The sequence below is a fragment of the Panthera tigris genome, chromosome A2, assembly GCF_018350195.1.
Source record: "Panthera tigris isolate Pti1 chromosome A2, P.tigris_Pti1_mat1.1, whole genome shotgun sequence".
NCBI classification, from domain to species: Eukaryota; Metazoa; Chordata; class Mammalia; order Carnivora; family Felidae; genus Panthera; species Panthera tigris.
In genome coordinates this window covers 54,573,122-54,595,881 of record NC_056661.1, presented here as the reverse complement: position 1 = coordinate 54,595,881, position 22,760 = coordinate 54,573,122, and the positions used below count along the sequence as shown (strand labels likewise).

General features: G+C 47.2%; 1 protein-coding gene across 2 annotated transcripts in view; it reads left to right on the top strand.

Moving 5' to 3' along the window:
• FGD5 (FYVE, RhoGEF and PH domain containing 5) overlaps window positions 1-22,760 on the top strand; it is a 121,622-nt gene that overhangs the window by 74,209 nt on the left and 24,653 nt on the right. The window contains exons 6-10 of one of the 2 annotated variants that reach the window (XM_042979567.1): window positions 14,763-14,923; window positions 15,185-15,341; window positions 15,989-16,073; window positions 17,816-17,866; window positions 18,475-18,533. In XM_042979567.1, coding sequence (XP_042835501.1) covers window positions 14,763-14,923; window positions 15,185-15,341; window positions 15,989-16,073; window positions 17,816-17,866; window positions 18,475-18,533 — 513 coding nt within the window. Of the gene's footprint in view, window positions 1-14,762; window positions 14,924-15,184; window positions 15,342-15,985; window positions 16,074-17,815; window positions 17,867-18,474; window positions 18,534-22,760 lie in introns of both variants that reach the window. The other variant, XM_042979566.1, reaches the window with a different exon arrangement.

Sequence of the window (22,760 nt, the reverse complement as noted above, 5' to 3'; positions counted from 1 at the left end):
CTGTGGCACTGCCTCCTACCACTTACGTTGTTCACTCCAGACGCTGTGGCCTTCTTGCTGCTCTTCAGATACTACAGATACATTTCCTTTGCATGACTTTTCCTCTTGCTTTTCCCACCACCACAATGTCCTACCCCCGATCTTCTCATAGTCAGTTTCTCCTTCTCATTCTGGTGTCAGCTCAAGTATCAATACTCAAAGAAGTGGTGCCCAAAAACTTAGTGGCATAGAACAACCATGTTATTATGCTTGCAGATTCCCTGGGCCAGGAGTTTGGACAGGGCAAAGTGGGGAGAGTGTGTCTCTACTCCCCGATATCTGGAGAGAACTTCAAGACAAAGGGCAACTTGATGGCCAGGGGTTAGAATCACCCTAAGAGTCATCATTCACAACTGGTGGTTAGTGCTGGCTCTTGTCCGGGACCTCATTTGGGCTGTTGGCCAGAACACTTACTTGTGGCCTCTCCATGTGATCCCTCTGCCTGGGCAAGTTTTGGGCTTCCTCACAGCATGGTGGCTGCATTCCAAGAGTGAGTGTCCCAAGAGAGAGCCAGGAGGAAGTGCCTGGCATTTTTATGATCTAGCCTTAAGTCACGTAGCACCACTTCCACCATACTGTTAGTGGAGACAGTCACAAAGGTCTACCCAAGTTCAAGGGGAGGAGGTACGGTTTCCACCATCAATGGGAGAAATATCCAGCTCACATTGTGCAATGATCCTGTGAGATAGGAGATATTGTTATGGTCCACTTGGGAAAAATACAATCTACTACAGAAGCCTTTCCTAATAATTCTATGTTGGTTAAAAATTGTCTTCAGCTGCTAGTAATGAAAACCCAGTTATGATAGCTTAATTAATGTAAAGGTGATTCTCTCATGTGAAATAAGTTCAGAAGTAAGAGATCGAGGTTAAGTTTGCAGCTCCACAAAGTACCAGGGACCAAGGTTTCATTTATCTTTCTGCCGCATCCATTTCCAAGGTTCTTCATGAACAGAGGATGGTTGATGCAGTTCTCACCATCACATCCACGTCCCAGGCAAGAAGGAAAAAAGGGGAAAATTAAAAGGTCATGTTCCCACCCCCTTGAAAAAAAATTTTTTTCTGAAAAGTTTACTTATCCACTTTTGTCTCTGTCTCACTGGGCACTATTAGTTGCAAGGGAAGTTGGGTCAACTGAATCGGTCAAAGCTGGGTTCACTTCAGTGGCTGTGCTTCTTGTGTATTCATTCTGGGACCCAGGCTGAAGAGACAGCAGGCACCCAGGGAAGGCTCTCCCTGTGGTGATTGCAGGGAGCAAGCAGAAATACCAGAGGAGGGGCGCCTGGGTGGCTCAGTCGGTTAAGCATCCAACTCTTGATGTCAGCTCAGGTCATGATCTTACGATTTGTGGGACTGAGCCCTGCCTGGCTTCTGCACTGACATCATGCAGCCTGCTTGGGCTTCTCTTTTTCTCCCCTTCTCCCTGCCCCACCCTCCCTCTCAAAATAAATAAGTAAACTTTAAGGAAAAAAAGAAAGAAACACCAGAGGGCTTCTGAGATTCAGTCTTACAACTGGTGCATGATCACTTCTGCCCATGACCCATTGGTCAGAGCAAGTGCTGTGGCCTGGACCAAAGACAAGGGGCAGGGATCTTCTCTCCCCATGATGAGGCCATGGCAAGGGTGTGGATGCCAAGGGAAGTTCAGGAACCACAGCTGTACCTCCTCTTTTGTATCACCTAGCTCATACTTCATTTTATTTTCTTCACGGAATGTTTCATATCTAAAAATCATCTAATTCATGTATTTGTTTACTTATGTTGTATTTTCATTTTCATGCAGTTCCAAATACTTTCTAATTCCCTTTGTGATTTCTTCTTTGACCCATGAGTTATTTAAAATTAAGTTGTTCTATTTCCAACTATTTGTGAATTTCCCAAATTTCCTCCCGCTGCTCGCTTTTAATGCTGTCGTGGTTGGAGAATGTACATTGTGTGGTTTTAAATTTATGGAGATTTGTTTTGTGGCCTGGTGTATAGTATATCCTGGAGAATGTTCCATGTGTGCTTGAAAAGAATGTGTTTTCTGCTCTAGCTGGTGGGTATCCTATAGATGTCACTTAGGTCAGGCTGATCAACGGTGCTTTGAATCTCCTCCATCCTTGCTGGCTTTCTGTCTCATCCTTCTGTCCCTTACTGAGAGTGGGGTTACTGATTGTTGACTTATCTTTCCCTCCTTTTTCATTCCATCCACTTTGCTTCATTTATTTTGGGGCTGTTTTAGAGGCTTGTTTACTGTGTCTCTCCCTCACTAAACTCAGAGCTCCTGGAGGGCAGAGAGCTTGACCGGTCCCATTCCCGATGGCTTGTGAGACCCAGTACACCATCAGGGCTCACTAAATATCTGATGAATGAGTGATGGCGGGGTCAGCCCTTATAGCAGTCCTACCACTTCTTCCATCAGAAATATTTCCTGAGCACCTCTTATGTGCTGGGTACGGGGTCCCTGCGCTTCAGGGACTGACAGTCTAGGAAAGAGACAGGCGCAAAAAGGGACACTATTAGTACAATGGTAGGGGCATACTGAGCCTGAGAGGTTCAGACAAGGAATATGTCCCAGGCTTCTGGGTATGGGAGAAGAACTCCCAGAGGAAATGTGTCTAAACTGAGACCTACAGGATGGGGAGCAATTAGCCAGGTGAGGAAGGCTTGTACCTGGCAAGGGGATCCACATGTACAAAGATCCAGAGGCCAGTTAGAGATTGGAGTGTTTGGAAACTCATAGAAATTCTAGGTGGCTGGAGCATGTGTGTGAGAGAGTGGTGATAGGTGAGGGGCAGAACAACACAGAAGTGGGGCTTTGGGTTTGATCCCCTACAGTTCTGTGGGGAGGCCATTGAGTGATTCCAGCAGGAGGTGACACTGGACTGGAGAGCTGCAGGCAGATTGGAGGACAGCATGCTTGGTGAGTGGCTGTGGGGTACAGGAGAGGTAGCAGATTTCTGGCTTGCTGACTCACCATCGCAGCAAGTGCTGGAGGGGGTCAGGCTAGGCATGGGGGTGATGAGGAGTTTAGTGTGAGTTTTGTGAACCATGAGGGGCGGGTGAAGGACATCCCAGTGATGGGCTGGGCACAGGATGTCTACCAGAAGTGATCAAGTGTGGAGATGTCAACCGAAGCCCCAGCAGTGACCCGGATTTCCCCAAGGAAGTGAGTGTGTAGAGTGGGGAGAGGGCTCTCAGGGGCCTAGCGGGCTTTTGTGAAAGGGTCAGGGGACTTAGGGAGGAGTATTAGGAGGCCATAGGGCAGAAAGGCAGACAAGAGGCTTCTCAGATCCTCCCTGCATCCAGCCCACTCATCACCTCCCACACCCGCCTTGCTCAATGGTGGTAGCCACCTGAAAGCGCATCAGGAGTGTCCGGGACAAGCCAGATTTCTCAGACTTCTCAGAGGAAAAGGCCACTTACTCAGAAGCCCTCCCTTATCATTGCATACGTGTTTAACTCAACTGTGGCCATGGTGCTGACATGACTGGGGCAAGTACAGAATCTAGAGGGACTCACTAGCAAATTTATGAGTTTATGTAAGCTGGGTGCTATCAGTTTACTCCCCACCCAGGTCCCCTCTTTCCTCACCCAACCAGCTCTGTCTTCTCATTACAGCCAATGTCCAGTGTAGCTGATTCTGAGGAGGGGTGGCAGGAGTGGCAGTGAGCATTTGTTGACCTCCTATTGTGTGGTTGACAATTTACATACATTATGTCATTTAATTGCACATAGTCTGTGCTTAATAAATATTTCTCACATGGTTGAATGAGTCCAGTTACCCAAGGTCACACAGCCAGTAAGAAGTAGGACCAGGGCCATCTGACCCCAGAGCCCTGAGAAGGGGAGGAAACAAACAGAAGTGGAACAGTGCTTTTAGGTGGCAGGGAACCTAAGGAGGGGAGAATGAGTGTACACAGGAGGAATGAAATCAGGGAAGGCTTCCTAGAAGAGAGGATGTTGAGCTGGCATTGACGGACAGGCTCTCCAGGGGATAGGAGCAGCAGGAATGAGTCCACAGAGTGGAGGGCTTGGGGGTGTGTGGTGTACAGGAAGGGGCTTGGAGAGCTGGTCTTGAGGGAGAGCCTGAATGCCATGCCCCAAGGCCTTTCAAAAGGGAGGCATAGGAGCTTGGGAGCCCTGAGCAGAGCAGATGCCCTGAAGGAGGGGGAGGAGGGGAAGGGTGGTCTGGTGGGTTGGGTGGGAGGGCATGATGCTAGGGCACCCACAGGTTAACCCAGACCAAGCTCCCAGGTAGCCTCATGCTGGGAAGTTGTGTGGAGACAGGAAGATTTTGTGTCTGTCTCTTACTTTTATTTATTTATTTGTATTAACTAAATTCCATAATTTATTCAGATACCCTTCATTTTTACTGAAGTCTTTTTTCTGTTCTGGATCCCACCCACCATAGCATTTTGCATTTATTTTTTTTTTTTTATATTTAAAGTTTAGTTAACATACAGTGTCTTACTTTAACTTTTGTAGCTCCAGTCCGTAGATGACAGTAAAAAGTAAGTTTTAATTCAGTGGGGAGGGCCCTGTTTCTAAGTCTTTGCTGGGCTCTCTTCCAGGACAAAGTGAACTTATTGATCTTTGGTGGACTCAGAGAGAGACAAATTTTGGTTCAGTGTGAGAAAATGTGCTTGTCTTTCCACCTGAACTGTTGGAGAAGGGGTAAGCTGTCCTTATTGGGAAGTATGAATGTAGTAGCTGTTGGGGAGTTCTCAGTAAAGTGGTTCCTATCCCAGGTGCATGTCTCTTCCCTGTATATTTTCATTCAGTTCAGGAAGAAACTTGCTGTGTGACCCTGGAAAGTCCCTTCCTCCTTAATCCCTCACCCTGAGATGGCTGGTGGGACTCAGACATTTTTAGCCACGAAAACTGTCTTCAAGTGGAATTTCACTCAGACCCTCAGTATGAAGAGTAGCTAAAAGCAGAGGTGCTTTGTTTCAAAGGTGGGAGGGGCCAAAGTTTGGGCTCTGCCTCCACCTCTCTAATCCCTGGGTCTCCATGGAGCACAGTGTGAGAAATAATCATCTATTTCAGTGGTTCTCAGAATGTGGTCCCTGAACCAGTGGCACCTGAGAACTTATAGGAAATGCATATTCTTGGGCCCCAGCCCACAACTGCTAAATCAGAAACTCTAGGGGTAGGGTCTGGGCATCTGCATTTTAACAAAACTTCCAGGTGATGCTGATGGACAGTAACATTTGAGACCCACAGATACATGATCCTGTAAAATCCACTCAGCATGAGTTCTCTGTGATTCCCTGCCCCCTCGAGAGAAGCATCCTCTGGAACACTGTTCCCCAATCCTGGCTGTGCACAGATCCCCAGGAGCTTTAGAAAATATGGTTTAAAAACATCCACTCAGCACAGTTATGAACAAAGCTGGGTCAATCTAAGGGTGAAAGTGAATGAGACACAGTCTGCTCCCTGCATAATTGGAGGGAAGATGACAGAAACATACAGAGTAAGTAAATAGCCTGACAATGCAAAATTCTGTAAAGCCATTGCTTTTCAGGCTGGGATGCATGCATTCCTCCCTGAGGTATGCAGTAGGTGTCCAGGAGCACTTGAGGCCACAGCATAAAGAGAGCACATTTTCTAAGCGCTCCTGCTTTGCTTTAGATACATATATTTTTTTAATTAAAAAAAATTTTAATGTCTATTTAAAGAACACAAGCAGGGGAGAGGCAGAGACAGAGGGGGTCAGAGAATCTGAAGCAGGCGCTGTGCTGACAGCAGAGAGCCCGATCGGGACTCAAACCCACGAACCGTGAGATCATGACCCGAGCTGAAGTCGGAGCTTAACTGACTGAGCTACCTAGCTGCCCCTAGATATGTATTAAGTAAATTAAATCACACATGGATATATTTTGGAGAATAATGTTAAATACACCTTAATTCTTAAGCTAAAACATGAGACTTCAGACACGTTCTGAGACCAAGGTGGCTCCCTTCAGGTTGTAACCCCAGAGTTCCAGAGGCTGTAGGATACTTGAAAGGCCACTAGACTGACCCAGGAGGCCTTCCTGATGGAGGTAGGGTTTGAAGCAGCTTTAAAAGATGAGCAAGACATGGACCAGATGTCAGAAGCACAGAACAAAGACACAGCAGCTGGAAAGAGGACTCCTATAAAGCAGTAGTGCTCCAAGTGTGGTCCCAAGACCCAGCAGCACCTGGGAACATGGGAGAAATGAAAATTACCCAGCCCCATTCACAGCCTACTGGATGGAAACTCTGGAGGTAAGCCCAGTGATCTGGGTTTTCAATAAGTCCCACAGACGATTGTGAAGCAGGCTTATCTTGGAGAAGCAGGGGTATACAGAAATGAGCAATACACTGCAAAGGTAGGCTGGATCAGCTCTGGAAGGACCATGAACTCCAGGCCCTGGAGTTTAACTTTAATTAAAGGGCTTGGAGGAGACATGAAAGCAGTGGAGAAAAGCAGTGCTTGCTTTCCTCACCCAGGGACCTCAGAGAACCGCTTTCCTTTTTAAAAAATGTTTTGTAACTTACAGATAGGTGCACAAATTTTAAAGGTAGAGCCTAAATATTTAATATATGTGTGTGCGTACGCTTGTAACTGCCACTCGTAGAGCATTTTCATCATCCCAGGAGGTGTCCTGTGCCCCTTCCCAGTCTGTATCACCCTCCAGAGGTTGCCACTGTTTTGCTTTCCATCACATTGGATTGGTTTAGCCTGTTGTTGGATTTCATATGAATGGAGTCATGAATTATGTATTCTTTTGTGTCTGGCTTCTTTAGCTCAACATAATATGTGAGATTCATCCAAGTTTTCATGCCTATTAGTATTCTTTTGTGTGGATATACCACAGTTGGTGTATCTATCCTGTTAATGATGATTTGGGCTGTTTCCAGCTTGGGCTATTATAAAGCTGCTATGAATGTTCATATACGTATCATTAGGGAACATAAACATCATTTCTCCTCAGTATCTACCTAGAGTGGAATTGTTGGTCATAGAGTAAAGCATAGATTCAGCTTTATTAGGAACTGCCAAATAGGTTTTCAGAGTGGTTGAATATATATACTCCCACCCCCAACATTTGGGAATAACGTATACTCCCACCCCCAACATTTGGGAATAACGTTCCTCATGCTGCCCAGCGTTTTGGTATTGCCCATCTTTCTACTCATGGCCATTCTGGTGATTGTGTAGTGGTTTCTCATTGTTGTTTTAGCAGCAACCACCAACTGATGGTTGATGAAATTGAGTATCTTTCTGTTTATTAGCCGTTTGAAAATCCCCATTTGAAGTTCTTTTGCCTACTTTTTAATTAGGTTGTCTTTTTCTTATGGATCTATAGGAATTCTTTAAATATCCTGGACTCAAGTCTATTTTCAGATATATGTATTGTAAATATTCTCCCAATCTGTGGCTTCCGTATTCAATTTTTAATAGCTTAATTGAGATATAAATCTTATACCATACAATTCAGCCATTTAAAGTGTAAAATACGATGGTTTTTAGCACATTCAGAGTTGTGTAATCATCACGACAATCCATTTTGGCACATTCTCATGATCCCAAAAAGAAACCCCAAACCCCAAAGTTGTCACTCGCCATCACCCTGCCTCAGCCCTAGGCACCCACTGTCTAGTTCTATCTCTTGTAGGTTTTCCTGTTTTTGAAATTTCATGTAAATTGCAGCAAGGTTCATCCACATTGTAGCATGTGTCAGTACTTCACCCCTTTCATGGCTAATATTCCATTGTGTGGATAGACCACATTTTGTTATCCATTCATCAGTTGATGGACATTTGAGTTCTTTCCACTTTTTGATTATTTTGAAAATGCTGCCATGAACATTCATGGGCAAATTCTTGTATGAACATACATTTTCCATTCTCTTGGGAATATACCTAAGAGTGCAATTTCTGGACCATATGGTAACTTTTTAACCTTTTGAGGAACTACCAGCTGTTTCCCAAAGTGGCTGCACCATTTTAGATTCTTCTTGCAGAACTTGTTATTATCTGTCTTTTTTATTATAGCCATCCTGGTGGATATAAAGTGGGATCTCACTGTGGTTTTGATTTTGCATCTCCCTAATGACTAATGATGTCAGGCATCTATCTTTTCATGTACTTCTTGGTCATTTGTATATTTCGTTTGGAGAACTATCTTTTCAAATCCTTTGCCCATTTTTTAAAGGGCTATCTTTTCATTGTGGTTCTATATACATGCAAGTCCCTTATCAGATATGTGATTTGCAAATAATCCCTCCTGTTCTGTGGCTTGTCTTTTCATTGTCTCCATGGTGTCCTTTGAAGCATATAAGTTTTTAATTTTAATGTAATCTAATTTTTTCTTTTGTTGGTTGCATTTTTGATGTTATATCTAAGAAAGTTTTGTCTAGCTCCAAATCACAAAGATTTACTCCCGTATTTTCTTTCTTTATTATTTTTTTAATGTTTATTTATTTTTGAGAGAGAGAGACAGAGCGTGAGCAGGGAGGCGCAGAGAGAGGGGGAGGCTCAGAATCTGAGGCAGGCTCCAGGCTCTGAGCTGTGAGCACAGAGCCCAATGTGGGGCTCTAACCCATAAACTGTGAGATCATGACCTGAGCGGAAGTTGGATGCTTAACTGACTGAGCCACCCAGGCGGCCCTCCCATATTTTCTTTAAAGAGTTTTATAGTTTTAGCTTTCACATTTAAGTATTTGATTCTGGGTTAATTTTTGTATAGGATATAAAGAAGGAGTCCAAATTTATTCTTTTGAATGTGGATATCCAAATATCTCAGCACCATTTGTTGAAAAGGCTTTTTTTCCCCACTGAATTTTCTTGGCACCCTTGCTAAAAATCACTTAACCATAAACATTTATTTCTGAGTTTATCTCTGGACTCTGAATTCTATTTCATTGATCTTTATGTCTGTCCTATACCAATACCACACAATCTTGATTCCTTTAGGCCTATAGTAAGTTTTGAAACCAGGAACCATGAGTCTTTCACCTTTGTTCTTCTTTTTCAAGATTGTTTTTTGTTTTTTCTTTTTTCAAATTTTTATATAATGTTTATTTATTTTTGAAAGAGCATGAGCAGGGGAGGGGCAGAGAGAGAGGGAGACACAGAATCTGAAGCAGGCTCCAGGGTCTGAGCCGTCAGCACAGAGCCCAACGCAGGACTTGAACTCACAAACTGTGAGATCATGACCTGAGCCAGTCAGACCCTGACTGAGCCACCCAGGTGCCCCTCAAGATAGTTTTGACTATTCTGGGTCCTTGTATCTTCATGTGAATTTTAGAATCAGCTTGTCAAGTTTCTCTACAAACAGGTGACTGGGATTTTGATGAGGGTTAAGACGAATCTCTATATCAACTTGGGGAATGTTACCCTCTTAATATTAAGTTGTGTATACGAGACCTCTTTCCATTTACCTAGGTCTTCTTTAATTTCTTTCGATGAAGTTTTGTTGTTTTCAGAGTGTAGCTTCTATGCTTCTTTTGTTAAATTTATTTCTAACCATTTTTCCCCTTTTCATCTTACTTTTTCAATGATTTTTTAAACTTCTATTTAAAAAAATTCAGTTTTACAGAAAAGTAACAAGGATAGGAGTAGTACATAGCACAACCAGATTCCCTTTTCCATAGTCATCTGTTAACATGAAGTCCAATGTATTTATTTTTCTGTGTGGTTCATACATTTTGTATACAGCTGAAGGAGTCTTTGCCCCTCTGAAAACAGAATTGTTTTCAGGGTTCCACAGTACCCTCCAGTGGCTGACCATGCCAGGTGAAGTCATGTCTGCTGGACAGCTCATGGCCTGCCAATGCATGTTTGTGACACAGGTGGGTCGTGGTTGAGGTTGGTGTGCGTTTGGCCAGATGGGATCCCAGTGAGTCCACTTGACTTTTGGCAACAACATCAGTGGTTTGACTACTTGCAAAGAGGACCTTGGCCACCCACCAACTGTTTAGCTCAGAGAATAGAGGTGCTGTGTTGCCTAGAAAACTCAGTAGCAGGTTTGGAGAAGAGAAAAAGGGGCCAAGGGCCCAGGCCTCTACATGTGAAGTCCCAGCTTCCACTTTACACAAGCCCAGGACAGGGTCCTGAGAATGCTGTGAGCTCCAGGAAACTTGTCTGAGCCCCAGAGGCAGAGAGGCAGTCCTCACACTCGGGCCTCTCCACCAAGCTGCCCCAGGGTCTCTGAGATTGGGCCAGAAGCCCTGGCTAGCACTCAGGAACCGCGTTCTAGTCCCCCTCCTTGACCTGCATCTGTCACTCCCCCGTCTGGGCCATCTGTAAGAGAGCTACAACTTTGGAGTCAGGCCGACTTCGGCCCAGATCTTGCCATCTTGATGACGTTGGGCAATTTACTTAATCCTTCTGGACCTGATTATTTTATTGGAAATAAAATGGAAATAATAATAGTGCCAAACTATAGTTGTCATGTGTTGATCACCTTCCCTGTGCAGGGTGCGAGGGAGACAGAGATAAGTGAAACAGAGTCTAGGGGAGAAGGGAAGCACAGGAAACAAAGAATCCTTAAACAGAGCAGAAGGCAATATGCACAAACACTGTGAAGAAGGTATTTGTATTCCCATTTAGCAGAGGGGGAAATTGAGGTCCATACAGATGAAGTGACTTGTTCAGGGTCACACATTTGCAACTCTCCAGGTTGACAAGGACTCATTTGTGTTCTCTAGGCCTTGGCTTGGGGTCTAGAGGCTCTAAGGCTGGAGCAGAGGCTCCACAGAGAGCTGGTAAGTGGGCATGGTGAGAAGGGGAACCAGATCAAGAAGAACTCTGGTGCCCAGATGCGTTTGGATTGGATCCTGTAGGCATTGTGGCCACTCAGTTCTTCTTCCTTATTATCTCCAGTCCATTCCCTCTCTCGGTCCCCATGGCCACCATTGGGTCAGGGCCTTTCTCCTGGATGACTGCGACGGCCTTCTCACTGGTCTTGCTCTCGTTCTGGCCACCTCCAGTTTGTTCTCCCAACAACGTGAATTTTGTAAGATAGATATTTGGTCCAGTGGTTCCCTGTCACCCCAGGTGAAACCCAATTGCCTTTAAAACCCTGCAGGGCCCTGTGGGATGGGTCGTCTGTCTGACCGTCCATTGCCATCATATTCCAGTCCTGTGCACTTGCACAGTGCGCACACTCACATGTACATGCATACTGCACCCAAGACACATTTAACTTAGTGCCTCCTCCACCTCAGGGCCTTTGCACATGTTGCCTCCTCTGCCTGAAACACTCCCTTCCTATCTCAGAGGAGATAGGATGCTTTCCCAGAGCTAAGTCAGGTCTCCCTCTTATGGCCTGCCACAGCCCCTGTGCCTTGCCCACTCACAGTACTTCTACTTCTGTGTTGAAATTGTGTTTTTACTCCTTTCTTTTCCTCAAGATTGCAAACTCTTTGAGGGCAGAACAGCATTTCCTGCTCCTACTCCCTCCTTGGGACTTGGTGCAGAGCAGGCACTCACTTTGAACGAATAAGGGGATGAGGGCTGGGTATCTCCTACCTCCTTCCTCCGTCTGAGAGCCCCCAGGTGCAATGATGGCCAGAACTATTAAGACAGCAGAAACCTTTCAGGGAGTGATGGATGGTGCGACAGGCACTCGGTGCTTCCAGCCGATGCATGAGTTTTAAGAACGGATGTTTGTGGCGAGTCCAATTATGCTCTGGTTTTTGAAATGAGTCGTGTCGATGATGGCCATCCTGCCCATTGGGACTTAGTCAATTTAGTGAGAATTAATTACAGATGAGAAACTAGCTTGCAGAGCAGTTAATATTTTAGCTCCCTGGGGTACAATGCACATGCAACCATCAGTCTTGTCTTTGCTTGTCCTTCCTTCTCTCCCTCTTCCTCTTTCTGTGGTGGTCCGGGCTGCAGGGTGACCAGATTGCAGTCTTGGCTCCCCTGTGGCTCACTCTCCTGCTAAATAAATAAGGTCTTTCTGTCAGTCAGCAAGTATAATAAAACTCCTCTGTGTCACATGCTCTGTTGGGCTTTAGAAACACAGCAGGAAACAAAACAGATGTAACCCTACTCTGAAGATGTCATAGCTAAAATATAATCACAACTGCAATGGGGATAGCACTTTACAGTTTATAAAGCAGTTTTAAGCATCAGGATGAGCCTCTCAACAGCCTCATGCTGTACTTAGTGGTGCCATTATTTCCATTTTACAGATGAGGAAAATGAGGCTCAGATAAGTGACAGCTTGCCCACAGTCATCAGCTTCTTCTGGTGTAGCTGGGCTTGAACCTGGCACAGAGCCAATAACAATGTGTTCAAAGTCTGTCAATCAGCTGCCCAAGCCCAAGCAAAAGGAATTATCCTTCTTCATCAGGACGTTTTCTTTCTTTCTCTGGGATTCCAGGGCTGAGAAGACCCTGTAGGGCTGGAGCCTGGCTCCTAAACATGGAGACCCATAAGGAAGAATGGGAGGGTCCTCCTGCCCTTGGGTCAGCAGAGAAACCCCCACTCCAGGTTCAGAATGACCCCAGTGTCCTAGAGCCAGCTGTGGGCAGAAATAAGAATTAAACGTTACCTCCCTTTCCCTCTCACTTGTAGTTCATACTTTCTTCACCCTCTGAAACATGTTTTCAGGAAAGGTTCTGATAGCTTAGGTACAATGGGATTTGATTTTTTTTTTAACATTTATTTATTTTTGAGAGACAGAGACAGAGCATGAGTGGGGGAGGGGCAGAGAGATGGGGAGACACAGAATCCAAAGCAGGCTCCAGGCTCTGAGCTGTCAGCGCAGAGCCCAACGCGGGGTTCAAACTCATGAGCTGTGAGATCATGACCTGAGCCGAAGTCAGACACCCAACCGCCTGAACCACCCAGCCACTCTTGATTTCTAATTATAGCTCAAGCATGTGGTCTCCACTTAAGGACACACACGCCTTCAGCCAGAGAATCCATTCATTAGTTGAATACTCAGCCCCAAGTTTCTGACCTTGGTGATGGGGCTAGAGGTGTCCTGAAACCTTCAAACTGCACCAGACTGGGACTGATGAGGGCTGGCCTCAGGAGGAACCAGCTCATTCTCCCTCCGTGGGACCACAAGCCAGGGTGGATGCCCTCTCCTTGTCCTCCCTGCCATCTCTGCCCAGATTCCCGGAAGGGCAGGTTACAGCAGCAGGAAGTCAGCTCTGGACTGGAAGAGGTGTTCAGGAAGCAGGGACCTTTGTCACCTCCACACCTGCTGTCCTCTGTCTGACAGCACAGCAGCCTCTTTACAGATATTGGAGGGTTCTGTGTCCTGCTCTCCATCAGTCCCTCCTTCCTTCCTACCCTCCATCTTTTCTCCTCTTTCTCCCTCTCTCCTTCTCTCTGCTTTCTCATTTTTATCTCTCCCTTTGTCTTTCTCTCTAGCCCTGTCCCATTTCCCTGCCTTTTTTTCCCAGTCCTCCCCTTCTCCTGCACTCCTTTTCTGGAGAAGACCAGAAAGACTTCCTGGAGGAGGGACTGCCCATCCTCTCAGGCATTTTCCCCTTTCAGATCTCAATGTAAAGAGACAATTCTAGCAATAAAAACTGTTCAGCAGTGGAATTAACTGTCTACCTCAGTAATGAGTTCTCTGTCAGAGAGGCAATCAAACAAGGCAGTGTGGGCATCCTTCCTGAATGTTATAAAGGTGATTTGACCTTGATTGGGGCTGGACCACATGCCCTCTGATACTGAGGTTTTCCTGGTGTTTATTATTCCACAATTCAAGGTGGTTTCAGTATATTCCATATAATTAAAACTTCAGGCCTGGGGCTCATGCAAGAGCAGGTAGATTTGAAGATAGTTTTTTGTTGTGAGAAAGATGTCTTGCATTCTTTACAATTTTAATGTTCATTAAATTTAGTTGAATTTTTAAAGTAATGAATCACAATACAGAAATTTTAGAAAACAGAGAAGATGGGGCACCTGGGTGGCTCAGTCGGTTAAGCGTCCGACTTCGGCTCAGGTCATGATCTCACAGTTCGTGGGTTCCAGCCCCACGTCAGGCTCTGTGCTGACAGCTCAGAGCCTGGAGCCTGCGTCTGATTCTGTGTCTCCCTCTCTGCCCCTCCCCACTTGTACTCTGTCTCTCTCTGTCTCTTAAAAATAAATAAATGTAAAAAAAATTTTTTTTAAAGAAAAGAAAACAGAGAAGAAAAAAACCATTCCTAATCTTATACCCCTGACACAGCCACTGTTTATATTTCACTCCATTTCTTTTCAGCTTTTTCCTTTGTTCCTGTTTTAGACAGCCATGTCAGGGTGGAAAGACAATGGTGTATCCCTTCTTGATGTCCTAACTCTAGGACACGAATATGTTTACATAGACACCATCTGCATCGTTTTCAGTGACTGCTTAACACCCCATGGAGTGGTTGCCTATGACTTCTTTAGACTTTGCTTTAAAACAACACAGTGCATGAACCTTTTCAAAGATGGATAACGGTAGAACAGAGCTTTGTACTTCTTCAGAGAGGGAATTGCCCAACTTTTCAGAAGAAGAGCAAAACCTAAGTTCGGGAGTGAACATGCTTGAAAGCCTCCCACTGCACCAGGAGTTGTGGTGGGTGTTCTTTGGGCATCAGTTACCTGTGAACAGCAGGTGCGTGTTACCACCCCTGTTTTACAGGTGAGAACGCTGGGGTCTGAGATGCTGGCCTAAGGTCTTGTGCTATCTGTATGTAGGCCAGGGGTTCAAAGCTGCAGGGGACTTGTGCTCAGGCCTATCAACTGTGGGATGACGGGCCTTTGGGGTTTCAGGATTTCCACGGAGCTGTCATGAGGGCCTTGGATGAAATAGACCACGAGAGCAAGGACACATTGGCCAGGGAGGAGCTGAGGCGCGGCCTGAGTGAACTCCCAGCCATCCGAGACCTTCACCAGGGGATCCTGGAGGAGCTGAGGGAGAGGCTATTGCACTGGTGAGCTGTCCATGGTCTGCTGCCCCTACTTCCGTTGCACTGGGGGATGGCGTGGTTAACACCCCACCAAGTGAAACTGTGTCTCTGTTTGACCAATGCAGAAGCCGAGGTGCAGATGTTGGGTCCTTTGCCCAAAGTAAAATGAGTGTGGGAGGGTCAAGTTGGGACCACTACCCAGTGACATGATCAACGCTCACCAACTAACACCGTGCTGGTCACGAGGCTGAGTTCTCACTGTCCCATCTCCCTACCCGGCTGCAGGGAGGACCAGCAGAAGGTGGCCGATGTCTTCCTGGCCCGGGAGCAGGAGTTTGATCACCATGCTGCTCACATCCTGCAGTTCGACAGGTGTCTGAGTCTACTCAGTGAGAACTGCCTGCATTCCCCCCGGCTGGCAGCTGCTGTCCGTGAGTTTGAGGTGGGTCCCTTGGTCCTCTGAGAACCTGCTCTAAGGATCCAGGGGTGGGGTGGGCATGGAAGGGCTTACTGAAAATCAGTGGGGCTTCTTGGTAGGTCTGAGGCTGAGGGTCAGAGGGGAAGCCCTGTCTGGGAGAAGAGAGGGTGACCCAGAAGGAGGGAACACTTAGAGCCTAGGACATACCCTGTTGGGCAATTGATGACAACTCCATGAGCCCCCACCTTGGTTGGAGTTTTAGTGGCCATTCTCCTGTCCCAGTAGAAAAGCACAATGCAAGCTGGGGCCACACCCATTGGAATGACCAACAGATGGTCACTAACTGGGGATACAGTTACTGAACAGGAAAAATGAGGGTTTTTTTTCTTTTACTAATACTAGATGCAAAGCAGGGACTAGGAGTTGCATGTTACTGAATATAGCACTGACTGTGAGCCTGAAGGAATGAACTGTCACAGAAGGAATGAACTGGTGCTAATCTGGGAGGCCTTCCTGGAGGAAGGGAACCTGGTTTTAGAGCTGGGGGAGAAGTTCAGTGTGGCCAGGAAGAGGTGTGGATGGGACAGTGTACGAGGGATGCTGTGAGCTTGGTGCCCTGAGACAGGGGTCTCTGACGGAGTTTTGTCCTCTCTGTCTCTTGGGAGCAGCAGAGTCAGCAAGGAGGTGGCCAGAACGTGAAGCACCGGCTGCTGCGGGTGGTTCAGCGCCTCTTCCAGTACCAAGTGCTCCTCACAGGTGGGCCCCACAGGAGGTCAGGGTGCACTGAGGTGATGCGGGAGGGAAGGCACCTGAGGAGGGGTTCAGGTAATGGTGGCAAGCGATGTGATCATAACCTCCCCTCCCACTGTGCCGGGAATGGGCAGGGGTGGGGATTATTCTCAGTTCCTGGCTCCTGACCCTCCAGACCAGCTAGACTCTGCCACCATCTTCCCTTCAGCAAAGCTTTGGACCCTCTGCTGCCACCTTGGAAACTTTGCTTCAGTGGCCACCTTCTGTGTCTTCCTTCAGCCTCTCCTATCCTAAAACACATGAAGTCATACCTTCCCCTGTTCTGCATTTCCTCAGTGGGTGTCTCATTTCCCTAGATCTGTTCTTACCACCAAAGCCCTTCTTGGGGCCAAATCAGTGGACATTTTCCACCTTGGACCTACTGTGGCCATCTCTGTGGCTTTGCCACTGGTCACTTCCTGCTTCTCGAAAACCCTCCCATCCTGAGGCTTCTGTGATATACTCTCTCTGTGCCTCTCTCAGACCTCTCTGCTTACCCTTCTCCATCTGTGTTGACAATCTCCCTTCCTCTACTGTTTCATAATAAATGTCAGTGTTTCTCAGGGCTCAGTCCTAGGTCCTGTTCCCTTCCTTCCCTCTTTACAATTACAAACTCTCCTCGGGGAATATCATCCCCTCCCCTACCTCTACCTGCCAGGAAGCACCACACCTCTGTCCAGACTCGCTTACCCAGCTGCCTCCCAAATGGACAAAGTCCCTGGGCCTGGAGGACTGCTATTCCAGTGGGGGAGACAGATACCCACATGTAGAGATATGCATGTAATTCCAGGTAGGGACCAGGGCTGTAAGGAAAGTACATTAGGGCCAAGGGGCAGAGAATTTGTTCATCTGATTCAACAAATGTTTATTGAGCATCTACTGTGTCCCAGGCCCCGTGCTAGATGCTGGAGGTATAGTAGTGCATTAGACAGCCAAAACTCTGTGACACTGTGGAGTTTTTACTCTAACAAGGAAATAAAAATATGATATGTCAGTGATAAGAGCTCTGAAGAAGATAAAGGGGTTTAAGGGGATGGAGGTAAAAGTGCTCTGAATTAGATACAGCACTCAGGAAGGACCTGTCTGAGGAGGTAACACTGCACAGAGATCTCAGCAAAGTGAGGACATGAACCCTCTGAAGATCTGGAAAAAGAGACTACCAAGTAGAGGGAATAGTGAGTGCAAAGGCCCTGGGGCTATTAACAGGTTTAACATGTTCCAGAAAAGAGTAAGAATGCCAGCATTGCCAGAATAAGTGAGTGACATTGGTAGGTAGCTGTAGAGAGGCCAACCCACATAGAGCCTGTGGGTATAAATGTGTTAAAGGTTTAACACGTCACACACCGCTGTGTTGATGGTCACATATGTTCCCCCAATAGACAGTGTGCTTCTCAGAGGCAGGGTTTCACCTTGTCTGTGTCTATATGCTGAGGGCATAGCACAGTACCAGGCACACAGCAAGTGCTCAGTAGTTGTTGAATGAGTGAATGGCTAGCGGTGGTGGCAGTGATGCTGGTGATGGTCCAGGGGCCTGATTTTGTCCTAGTGTGGTGTTGTAGTAGGCTAGCAAGGGTGAGGGGATGCATACCCCATTCTTCCGGCCCTTTTCTTCCAAGTCTGGAAAGCGGCGGGGGGGTCGGCTCCTGCTGCAGACAGAGGGCCTGGTCTCCCTAGGGCAGACTGACCCCTGGCTCTTGTTCTACCTGCAGACTATTTAAACAACCTTTGTCCGGACTCAGCTGAGTACGATAACACACAGGGTAAGTGCAGCATGAACCTGGAGGATGGGGACACATTTCTCTTTGGCCCCTGTCCCCTAGCTCTGGACTCTCCACCAGTTCAGGCCCGGGACATATTCTCTTCCCTGGTAGCTAGATGTGCAGTGGACATGAGACCTCTGGGGCTTCTGAGGTTATTCCCTGCTCACCTCAACCACAGGGCTCCCTGGGATGGGCTGTCATCCAGTCAAAGGAGAAGAGGGTAATCAGCATTGGTGATAGGAGGTAGTGCCAGGTATAAAAAAGTCACCACAGTGTCCCTGTTTCCTCCCAATTCTATGTGACTGTCCCTGCATATGACCTGCCAGGACAGTCCCTATTTTAACATATTCAATTTATAGCCAAGGGAACTAAGGCACAAAGTGGTCAAATCACTGTAAAGGTCACTTAGGCAGTGGTAGCAAAGCTAGGGTTGGACCTATGACCTGACCCAGGTGTGAGAAAAATTGGTGCCACCCACATACAAGGCCCTGCAACTGTAGTGATCTTGGGGGGCAGTGGGGAGAGAGGGGAAGAAAGGAGGTGAGGATAGTGCTACTGGACTGGCCCTCCCCAGATGGCTCGGCTACCTTCTCTGCTTCCCTCCACAGGTGCACTGACCCTCATCTCCAAAGTCACAGACCGCGCCAATGACAGCATGGAGCAAGGGGTAAGTCTGTTTCCTGGGGTTCAGGTCTAGGACCTCCTCCAACCTGCCCCGGTCTGCCTTATGATACTCCACTTTTGGAGGTGCTGCAGGCAACCATCTGTGTCATGGGACCTTGCCAAGAGTTCTTGGCCCCTGAGTTCTGGCCCGGACACTTACTATGTGACCTCAAGTACTGTGTGTTCCTGTCCGGGTCCGTGGCATTAGGGTAGTGAAGGGAGGCTACAGACTTGTCTGAATGTGATAAGTAATGTCCAGACTGTGGTCTGAGACCACCTGCATCAGCACCTGGAGTGCCTGGTAAGCTACAGATTCCTGATAGACCTTAGCTCTTCTCAGTCAGAACATCTGGGGTAATGTCCAGGGATGTGCATTTTTAACAAGCATTCTAGGTAAACGTTTTGCTCACAAAAGTTTGAAAACCACTCGTCCACAAGAATACGTGAGCTCTAAGTGCACGCTTGTTTCTGCCAGCAAGTGACTGTTGGACACTGATCCTGTATTTACTAGTTTTCTGCCAAGGAAGGCCAACTTATCCTACATCCCAACTCTGTTCGAGTGGCTACCTTGGTCACTTGTGTCCACATATTTTCTGTTCCACTAAGCTTTAAGTAGGCCTGAGCTTTGTGTTGAGAAGGATTCTGAGGCTGAGTCCTAGCTCGGGGGGAAAGAGTTCGGTGATCAAGTGCTGGGTTCCATGGGCAGAGGTGGGAGTGATGGTGGTATGTGCACCGAGCAGTTGCCCAGCTCTGCTGGGACAGGTACACGGAGCGTCCACATAGTGAGTCGTCCACAGGGAGAAGAAGGGGAGGGGAGTCGCAGCCATTGGACACCCACTTTGTGCCAGACTTGCGTTGGGGGTTGGAAACAGAGGTGAGACGTGAATCCCAGGAGGAAATCACAGCTAGTGGAGCAGTAAATATGTGGACATGATAAGCATCACGAGGGAAAGAGAAAATGCCACATGGTTTAGAGAAGGGAGCCATCCCTCCCAGCCAGGGCTGTGACAAAAGATGATACAGGAGGTGCCCCCATGGAGAGGACACACACACCTCGAAGGCAGAGGGAGGAAAGATGTGCCAGGAAGAGGCATGGAGATGGAGAAGTGTAGGTCACGGTAGAGTTCAGAGATCCACCCAGCATGGCTGGAAGATGGGAACAGGGTAGGTGAGATTGGATGAGGGTCTGGGCAAAGAGTGCGCTGAGTGTGGAGGCTGAAGCCAGCTGGCTGTGAAAATTGGTACGTCAGACATGTTGTTATCATCGGGTCCTCTGCCTTCCTGCTCCAGGGTCCGTGAGCAACTTGCTCATGTGTGTTTTGGCATCCTGTATGTACAGTGAGATCTCCTTCAGTGTAGCCAAAGACAGAGGTGCTTTGGGGTCCCATGCCTGTCATGATATAGCAGCAGATGGGCTGGCTTCTCCGCTCTTCACTTTAGCCAGGGATGCCTCTGCTTCCAAAAAGGAAAAACTAGGTCAGGAAGGGCTGGCTGTGTCTTCCCTCCTGCGGGCAAGCTCACTGCGGCACCCTCCTGTAGGAGGGGGAACTAGCGGTAGCAGCAGCCAGATGCCCTCCTGGCTTTCTCTAAGACGGGGATTGGGTGCTGTGCCCGGCACAGGCTGGCCCTTGTCTCTCCAGCTGCCTGTGGACACCACACTGGGCCTGCTCTGGACTAGCAGCCCCTACTGCACACTTGCTGGGATCGGGCTAGGACCCTGCCTGGGTGGTGGACAAGCAGGTCCAGATGAACCCTATCCCAAGGCAGAGCTCAGTGGCTTGAGTGGCTAAAGGGTGGGCTGGGGCTCTGCCTCTCTTTCCCCATGGTCACTCCCCAGCTCAGGCCTCAACACCTCCCAACCCTGCCATTCCATTCTTCATCTGGAAGCCAGAGTAATCCTATTAAAATATATCTGATGGTGCCATTCCCCCATTTTACAAAGCCTTCTATGTTTTCACATTGCCTCTGGTCGAATCTGGGAAGTACTTACTGGTTGTGAGAACCAGGGAAGGCTTCCTGGAGGCAGGCAGCAACATTCACATGGGTTTATGCTCCCATCAAACCATTGCCCCAACTCCCCACAAAGGTAGCTAAGCTAGAGGTATGATTTTTGAAAGAACCAGGTCCCACCACCCCAAAATGGGGCCCATCTATCTACCTGACACCTGGTCTGAAATGCCACCAATAAGCTCACTAGGATACTGTACTGACAGCCAAGCGTAACTGTAAATCCACTGAGCAGCCTGTTTACAGAAAACTGTTAGGTGATGGGAGAAGCATCAGGAAACATGACTCTAAGAGCTGAGCCCCAGGTAGTCCGTCCCCTGCTGTGATCACTTTTCGATGGAGGACAAGGAATAAATGTGAAAGGATGGGAAAGTCTTGGAAGTAGGAAAGGTCGTCCTCACCAGCTTTTCAGGAAAGGCTGTGGCAGATTCCCACATAGTGTCCTACTCACGGTGATCACAACTGCCTCTGTTAGCCCAAGATTGTGCCCAACATTCTCCTCTAATCCTCAGGAGAGCTATTACCAGCCCAGTGTCACAAGCAAGGAAGCTGAGGCCTGGAGAGACAAGTGGCTTCACCCAGGATCACTCAGCTCTCGGCATGGGAGCCGGGTTTGAACTCGAGCCTTTCTTGGCTACCAGGCCGGACATGCCTGCACACATCACTCACAGGTTCAGACTTGCAACTTCACACACATCTGTGCATGAAAACGCATCCAGGTGCCCATGCACACAGCACCTGCTCCTCTCTCGTGACACACATAAATGTACACATGGACTGTTTTTCTCTCTTTCCCACATTTGGATTTTTCTTTTTTTGTTTGTATCAACTCAGCCATGGGAATGTCATGAAATGTAGGGGTGGAGGTTTGGAGTTGGCTCCCGGGTTTGTGAGCACAGGGAACTCCTTCAAGGATTGGTCACAGGTTACCTCAGAGAGTGCATGCACCTTGGTTCTAATTTCAGTTACTCAGACCAAGTCTCAGGGGATTCCCTAGAAGAAAATCCCACATCTGCTTGCAGGGTCCGTCTTTCGAGGCTTTTGATCAGATTCGCCATTGAGTGTCCTCTTCCCCACAGCACGAAAGTAAACTGTCTCCCCCCAGAAGAGAGTGAGGGGACATGTGCGAGTCTGGGGTCTCCGATTTGCACCATCTGGTTTTTTTTTAATGAACTTAAAAAAAGTTCTTATTGAGGTACAGTATAACCATTACTATTATTATTTAATTTTTTATTTTTTAAATATTTATTTTGAGAGAGAGACAGAGAGAGTGTGAACAGGGGAGGGACATAGAGAAAGGGAGACACAGAATCTGAAACAAACTCCAGGCTCTGAGCTGTCAGCACAGAGCCCAACGTGGGGTTTGAACCCACAAACCCTGAGATCATGACCTGAGCCAAAGTCAAACACTTAACCGACTGCACCCCCCAGGCGCCCCCCATCTTAACCATTATTAACACAGTCCCTCGGCATTAAGTACATTGACGTTGTTTTGTGACCATCACCACCATCCACCTTCAGAACGCTTTCTGTCTCTCCAGTTGAAACTGTTCCCATTAAACGCTAAGCCCTCATTTCCCCTCCTTCCAGCCCCTGGTGACCAACCATCCTACTTTCTGGACAGAGTTTATTGTTGAGAACATCTTAAACTTACAGAAAAAAAAATTAAGATTATTAATAAGAAGAGCTCCCATGTATCCCACACACAGTTTCTCCTGTTACTAGCATCTTTATGTTAGTCAAGTACATTAAAGACCCAGTATTGATGCAGTATTATTAACTAAAGTTCATTCAGGTTTCCTTCATCTTTGCCTAATGTTTGTTCCAAGTTCCCATCCAGGATATCATATCACCTTTAGTCTTCGTGTTCCCTTAGGCTCCTCTTGACTGTGATGGTTGCTCAGATTTCCCTTGTTTTTGACGACCTTGACTAATTTGAAGAAAAGCGGTCCAGGTATATTGTAGAATGCCCCCTATTGGAATTTGTCTGATACTTTTCTCATAAACAGACTGGGTTCATAGATTTTGGGGAGAAAGATCATGGAAGCAAAGTACCACTTTCGTGACATCGTACCGAAGGTGCATACTAGCAACATGGTTTATGAGTGTTGTTGTAGACCTTGCCCACCTGGCTGCAGGTGCGCTTATCAGGTTTCTCCATTTCTTTATTTAAACTCCATAAAGTTATCCTCTTCTCCCCTCCTAGTCCACGCTCTTTAGAAGA